Raw genomic sequence first — 8,175 nt, 5'->3', positions numbered from 1 at the left:
CAGAAAGCAGCCGAGGCCTTGTGTTCGTGATGTTCCCATTTTTTATACATATTTATTTACAGATGGTTTTATTTACAAATTTAATAAATTATATAAATCAATTTATTGAGATATTTATAAGAAGACGAGGTTCATTTATAATGATCTGGATATCTATAGAATTCATTTATTATGATCGATACTTTATATTAGAAAATAATCAAAAAATACATCGATCTTGATGTCATATTAACTATTTAAAAACTCTTTTTTGTGTTTAATTCAAATTTTTATTATAATTTAATTATATCTAATAGTGAAGTAATTTATTTTTGACTTAACAATATAATTTTTATAAGGATAATGATTCTGTTAAAACTCAATTATTATCCTAATTATATTTTAGATTTTTTATATTTAAATGAGATGTTTATCCTATATTTGATTATGTTTATCTGCAGTTAGTTATACGGATTTAAAATAGAGCTTTAATAAGTCGTACTTACGCACAATTTACTTGTAATCTTAAACTTTAAGTAATATACATTAATAAACAGTACTTTATGCATAAATAATGGTTTTTAAAAGTTTTTGTCAAATACTTTATAATATAATATAGATATAGATAACGACGAGCATTGTGCTTTTTTGTTTGCTTAATAAAAGTCATATGATTTTATTAGTGTTAAAAACAAAATTACTTGACCCAGCAATTTCACTTCCCGATCTGGTGATCTCATTCTACTTCTACTTTTTATATGTGTTTTTGATCTGGTTTTCTCCACTTTCTAATTGAGAGATCCACCATTCATCTCAATTAATGGCTTTTCTATCTTCAGTTTAAAGTTATTTAGCTCTAAATTTTAATTAATTTTAGATTTCAAATTTTAATGCTATTATGTTACGACTCGTTTGAAATTGCTTACTTGACTGGCTAATCGAATAAGTTAATGAATTATATATTTATAATGAATCTATCATATGTGATTGATGTTCATAATCTATGGATTTGAGTTCTTGAATTTCAGTTTTATATTCACTTTAGTTTAGGGTTGATTTTCTTACACTTGAAGTTTCACCATAAAATGAGACCGGCCTGTTTTCGTGAGACCTGTGAGACCATTTTTTTTTTACACTTGAAGCTTCACCGTAAAATGTTGTGAATGTAACCTTTACAGTGTTTTTGCTATGAAGGTTCGACTTTTCTTTTACCTTAATGACATTTTGCTATAAAGTTTCAAGTGTAAAAAAGTGGTCTCACATGTCTCACGTGAACCTGACCCTATATACATGTGAATTATTAAATATAAATAAGTAATATATAAGAGTTTGATTTATTGATAATTTTGGTTTCAAAACGTTCGAGTCAAATGTTTTTCTTTTCTTGTTAAATAAATTAGTAAATTTTTTTTTTCTGATTAACTTAGATATTCAATCCGCTATGCGAGCTGACTAATCCCAGGACGACCACCTGCTTTGCAGATAATCCGGAGTCACTGCATTTGAACCTCCGTGGCCACAAGGGATTATTATTCCTCCTTGGATTTGAACCTGTGACCTCCTGTTACTTTTGACATTTGAAACCAAACTCAAACTAATCAGGCACCACCCTTGTAGTTAGTAAAATTTATTTTTCATCTTTGTTGTAACATATGAGTATACAACTAACGTAATGTGTATATTCTAGAATGATAATTTTTTCATATTTGAAGCCTAAAATTTATAAATCAGTGAACCAACTTGGTCCAAAGTCCAGACTGATAAAGCCATGAACCGAGTTTTATGTGGTTGGTTAAAAAGAAAAAAACCAATTTTGTTCACTTGGTTTGATCTGTTTAGAAAAGGAAACCGATTATTAAGAAAATCGAGCTCCATTTATCTGGTTTGAAAAAAGACCGGTGAACCAAGCTTGTAAGAACTAGGGATGGAAACGGCGTATTGCGTCCCAATCCCCGCACCAAATTAATCCCCAACGGGTTCGAGGGAAAGGAACCCCCGACAGGTTCGAGGAACCTGTTGGGTACCCGTTTAGTAAAAAAAAAACGATAAAAACAATATATTTTAAAATTGAAATAGTTAATTATCACTACATTAATATGCAATATTGAAAATCAAATATATTTATCATCTAATAATAAAGGTATACACATATATTTATTTATACACACCCTATATACATGTATTAAACAAAATAGAAAAAACTAATCAAGGTCGGATTAGGGGCGGGTAATGTCATCCCCGACCCCGCCTCGAACCCGATTCAGGTATGAAAACAAATCTTCGTCCCTCCCTATTACCAGCCAAAACGGGGAATCCCCGCCCCGTTGGGTACCCGTCCCCACGGTAAAATTTCCATCTTTAGTAAGAACTGATGACGTTATGAACTGACATTTATCTGGTCTAGTCCAATCCATAGAACCTGACACAAATGTTCATCTTTAACTCAAAAACAAGAATCAAATATATCTGTTTTTGATATTACTAGCATTATTAATAGATTCTTCTGTTAACATGAGGAAACAAAATTATTTCATTCATTTTGAGTAGAAAATCTCACTCAACAGATTTTAGGGAGAAAACCATACTGAATTGTAAACTACAGATAAATGAACTATAAACTATAAAGATAAAAACCATAATTTAAAAAACATAAGAACGAAAATAAGAATTTTCAACAAACAACACAGACACGAAAAACTTACAACCATGAGTTTCAACACATAAAAGCCAGTCAAACCAATTGGACTAACCCAATGATAGATCCGTTTATGCCCATTTCATATCAAACACAAGACAAGGGTAGAATGGTAATTATATGTCATCCGAATGATTTAGAGATGTTTCCAAACAATCGATTTCTAACACACACTAAATTATCCAGATTCTAGTAATCATTCTGATCAATTAATCATTCTAAAGCTACCAACAGCCCCTTAGAATAAGTCATCCACTAAATTTCAACCTTTGGCCCTAGTGGTTTGTAGGTCTTTTAAACATTTTGACATGATGGCACCAAAAATAGTGAAGACCAGTGGATGATGGCTTAATTTGCACCTTTGCTTCAATGCACCTAGTGAGATTTTGAGAAGAGTTACTCTTTGGCCACCACAGTACGATGAAAGTTGTAAGCTGTGTTCAGGGGAGAGTTATTGTCTATCGTTCGCCTCTATGGTAGAATCAGTCGGGGACCTGAAAGGCGGTGGTTTACCATACGACGGATGTCAGCGGTTCGAGTCCGCTTATCTCCAACTCGTGAACTTAGCCGATACAAAGCTATATGGTAGCACCCAATTTTTCCGATTCGGCGGTTCGATCTATGATCTATTATTCATGGACATTGATAAGATCCATCCATTTAGCAGCACCTTAGAATGGCATAACCTTAAAATAGCACTAGTTTGTAAGCCAAAGTTGCTAGCTCCTCTTGTTTCCCTTTCTTTTCTTTCTTTTTGCCTCTTCCTTGGTGCAACTCAAAATGTTGATTCTTGGCAAATAATTTGTCCATTGATTTATAAAAACCTGAAATAAATATGAAAATCTTAAGATAGCTTGCAAGCCTAGCACATAGTAATAGTTGCTTGAAACAAGACAAAGAAAAACAAAGGGTTCGTTCGGTTTGTAGGATTTCGTATTCGGTTTAAAGAAAAGTTAGGAATTGTAATCCCACAAACATGGGATTTAGACATCCCATGAAATGGGGTTCTTAAATCCCATGGAGGTAGTTGGTATTTCTTGGGATTTCATAGGATTTGTTTGTAATAATGTTCTAAAATATGTTAAAGAAAACACTTATTTTGTAATAATTGATTAATTAAAAGGTAATTTAGTTATTTTGATGATTATTTGTAATTTGTTTTTATGAATTATATAAAGAATGGAATTGAATTCCATTCCATATTCTACAAATCGAACACATTCCAAATATTCCTTCAAACTAAAGGGGGCAAAAAGTATTTATGTGGTTTTACACTGTCTAACATTATTTTTTGTTAGGACTTAGGACTCTTATCATATGGAGTACTTTGGGAATCTAGTAGCTCATACGAACATACAATCTGGTTTCTATTATAGGGCATTTTAGCAGAAAAGGCAAGCAAACATAATTTTAAAAGGCAGCATTTGATGTATGTTAGAATCACCATACCCAATAAATCTTGGTGTTTTTGAATAACTAAGCCAAACATACCCAGTAATTCCCACTCAAAAGTAGGCTCAGGAAGGGTTAGAATGTACGGAAACCTTTCCTCTAACCCATGGGATAAAGAAACTGTTTCCGTGAAGACTCATGACCTGCGAAAATGTTTTATGAGACAAGATTTGCCATTTTGAAGGTTGAGAGGATTTTGAATAGAAAAACATAGGGAGAGCAAAAGGCATTGGAGGAAAAAGAAACTAGAAAAAGAGTATGCAAGCATGCAACAAAGACAGTACAGTAGTTGTAGATATGAGTGCATGTAACGATGTTATTTCGGATGGGAGCTTCTTATAAGAAAAAAGTGTAGTTCTTGTAAAGTAGAAAAGAGTGTGTGCAAACATGCAACAAAGACAGTATAGTAGTTGTAGATATGAGTGCATGTAACGATGTTATTCGAATGGGAGCTTCTTATAAGTAAAAAGTGTTCCTGTGAAGTAGAAAAAAAGTGTGTGCAAGCATGCAACAAAGACAGTAGTAGATATGAGTGCATGTAACGATGTTATTTCAGATGGGAGCTTCTTATAAGTAAAAAGTGTAGTTCTTGTAAGTCGAGTTCTTATAAAGGCAATAACATGTTTCAAATTCTTGTACAAGAACCTTCGTAGTTGGTACGTACCTCGATTATTGTGTTAAATATTATTTTATTAGTTCATTGAAAAAAATAAATGGGACCCACAAAAAGGAGGTTCTTGTAAATGACTACCATTGTGGAGTTTTACAGAGTTTCTTAGTTTGTTGAGTTGATAATGATCTGGTAAGAATAAGTGCAAAAAAGAGGTTCTTATTAGTCACTCCATTGAAGTCTGGAGATGCCCTTAGGTTTTATTGCTTGTGAGTATGAAATTACAGTCACCTACAACCTAAAACATATAGTTTTTGGCACATTGTGTGTCAAGTTGTCGACTTGTCCATAATTCCAATTAACATCTCTTTTCGTTCTTGTTTCTGGTTACCATCATTTCCCTCGTTCTCCATTTTACGGGTCTCATCACCTTTCTTGTCAATTTTTTCTATGTTTCAAAGTGCCTGTTCTTTTTCTGCTGCCTACCACTTAATAATCTTGGCTCCTTGTTCATTTTCGTCAATACTTTTGCACAAACCGGGCGTTAACAGTATAAGCCGCTCTACCCTTTGGGATACAGTATATACGTCCCACACCCCATGCCTATTAGACTACTATGGATGGGATTTTTCTGCATGTAAAGCATAGATGAATGCTAAAAATTTATGTAAACACTTGAGGCAGATATAAATCTATAGGTAACTAGGTTGACGTCTAAACTAACCATGTCAAAAAGGTGAGCAAAGCTAACTAGATTTCAGAGATTATCTCAGTCTGAACTGACAAAAAGGATAAAGGGATCAGATCATTATATCAACATGGAGATCAAAGAGCATGATATCTTCAAAAGCACACTGAGTAAAGAAAGTAGCCATACATACCAAGTTATGTTGAAACTAGCTGCTCGAATCGAATCAACCACCAGCACCTTCTGAGTCTTCCAGTAATCCAAGGACTGAGCTTTTGGTCTCCCAACACCATCACAGTCCACTTACCAAACCAGTTTTCCTGCCATTTCAATATTTTATTCGAAATTCTTGCTCCTGCAGTGAAATTTTGTGGTCGCGAGATCACACAACTGGGATCAATGAGGGTGCATTTGGTATGCAAACGGGCATGGACTCGAGTGGCCAGAATGGGTAGGTGGGTGAAATAATTGTCGATGGTTTTAGGGTTTTAATTTGATATGTGTAGTTTGGTCATTTATCAATCTTGTCCCATTTTTATCTTTGTTCCACCTATGGGACAAAAAAGATGCATTTTGACCCACTCATTCCCTGTCCTGTCCCAGTCTATTGTCACATCAAACTATCAAACTGGGACAAGATTTTGTTCTGTTTTGTCCCGTATTGTCCTAATCAATCTTGAACTTCCCTCTACAGTTTGATAGGTAGGATGCCGTTTTCTTTCTGAAGAAAGCCTAGATACTTGGTTCCCTCTAAAATACAGTATAGAAATCGAATTACCAATTTTTAGCAGCTTATGCATCACATACATCGATCAGTATTACCATCAGCTGTTAATCAGAATGGTTTACACCCTATGAATCAAAACACACAATATATATGCATTTGTTTGAATAAAAACTGGATCTTTACTGCTAAAGGAACAGTTTCATCCATTACCAAGCTTTTTCATCAGCCTATTATAAGTAACAATATCAGGGATGAACTCCTTATCCAACATCTCATCAACTATAACCTCTCCCTCCTTCCTTTTACCTTCCTTTGAGTATCCAGATACTAATATGTTATAAGTTACCTCATCAAGACATAACCCTTTCTTCGAAGCCAACATCCTCAGCTTGTTTGCCTCCACCGTTCTTCCTGAATTACACATATCACCAAGAAGACAGTTAAAAGTCACACTATCTGGAATAATACTTTCTTTAAGCATCTTATCCATCAACCTAAATGCCGCTTCAGTGTTCCTAACCCTTCTTAAACCTTCAATCAAAGTAGTACAAGTGATGGTGCTTGGAGCATTTCCTTTCTCCCATACCTCATCTACTATTAATCCTGCTTTAACCACATTCCCTTTATCACAAAGCCTCTCAATTAAGCCAAAGTAATCGAACTTTGTTGGTAAAACTCCTTTTCTTGAAATATCAAGCAAGAGATCACAAGCTTCAAAAACCCTCCCTTCTTTGGTAAGCCCATCAAGCAAAATCTCACAAGTTACAACTGATAAACCGCACCCTAATTCGATCATCTCATAGGCCATTCCTATCCCTTCTTTAAACTTCCTCTCCCTAAAAAATCCCTTGATCAAAGTATTAAAAGTGACCACATTTGGAACACAACCCTTTGCCCTCATTTCCTTAAACACCTCTAATGCCAACCCAAATTTCGAATTGCGAAAGTACCCATTAATCAATATGTTAAAAGTGACTACATCAGGCTTAACCCGATCCTTAATCATCCTCCCATAAAACTCCAAACCCTTTTCGAATTTCTCATGCTTGACAAAACTATGAATCATAATATTGTATATGGCTACATCAGGTTTCCCATCAATTAGTTTACGCATATTATCAAACGCATGGAGTGCATCATCAAACCTACCGACGTTACAGAAGGAATTAATAGCGAAACGGAAGATGGGTTCAGTACGAGAGCAAGAAAATATACCGTCGGAGCAAGGGCACGGATTGGAGACGATGAAATCAAGGACGGGTGAAAGGGAGTCGAGGCGGTGAGTGATGGCAAGGGTACGGACCATCCATTCATAGGTGGAGTGGTCGTGGCGAAAGGAGTCGAGTGTGGCGGCGTGGCGGAAGACGTGGAGGTCTAGGKGAGCGAACTTGGGATGGTGGTGGAGGTGGTTTTTCAGGAAGGAGAGGAGGTCGTTAGGGGTGAGGTTGCTTTTGAGGTGAGTGTTGATGAAATTGGTGAGTTGGGATTGAGTGGTTGAAGTAGAGGAGGGTAGGGAAAGGGTTGGGAGAACAGTGAGTGATGTATCCGGTGGCGGTGGTGGGGGTGGGGGGAAGAGGTTGGTGGTAGTTGGCGACGGAGGAGGACGGCAAAGAGGTGGTGGTCTTGGGAGCTTTTTGGAGGCCATTTCTTGCCAAGTGAATCGATTAAACCAGTTGGTTTTGTTTTACGGTGTGTCTAGGACGGCAAAGAGGTGATGGTTTTGTTTTAGTCTGACATCGATCGATCATGTTTTTTGGTATTTGAATAAAGAAAAAAAATTGTTTATATCAATGCCAAATCAGTAATAAGCTGTTTTTGATAAGTTAATTTTTTTTGACTTATGAAAAACTGCTTATTATCAGTTTATAATTTTAACCATGTTTTATTTAACTTCGGTTTGATACCACATAAGTTAATAAACACTTTTACAAAAAAAACATAAATTGTTTTAAATAAGCAATCCCAAACACCCTCTATATTATAAAACATTTGATAAAAACACTCTTAAATACTATTTTTTTATG

The 8,175-nt window shown here is 35.1% G+C and overlaps 1 protein-coding gene across 1 annotated transcript; it reads right to left on the bottom strand.

Annotated features, from left to right (window-relative positions):
* Positions 1-5,977: 5,977 nt before the first annotated feature.
* On the bottom strand, positions 5,978-7,796 carry LOC112513506 (pentatricopeptide repeat-containing protein At2g36240). The gene has a single exon (XM_025119792.1). It carries the CDS (start codon positions 7,794-7,796, stop codon positions 6,351-6,353), a length of 1,446 nt encoding a protein of 481 aa, XP_024975560.1. The 3' UTR covers positions 5,978-6,350.
* Positions 7,797-8,175: the final 379 nt, after the last annotated feature.

The sequence above is a fragment of the Cynara cardunculus genome (genome assembly GCF_001531365.2).
Source record: "Cynara cardunculus var. scolymus isolate 2C chromosome LG 5, CcrdV1, whole genome shotgun sequence".
NCBI classification, from domain to species: domain Eukaryota; kingdom Viridiplantae; phylum Streptophyta; class Magnoliopsida; order Asterales; family Asteraceae; genus Cynara; species Cynara cardunculus.
Note: the sequence above shows the minus strand (reverse complement) of the source record. Positions and strands in the feature narration are given on the sequence as shown.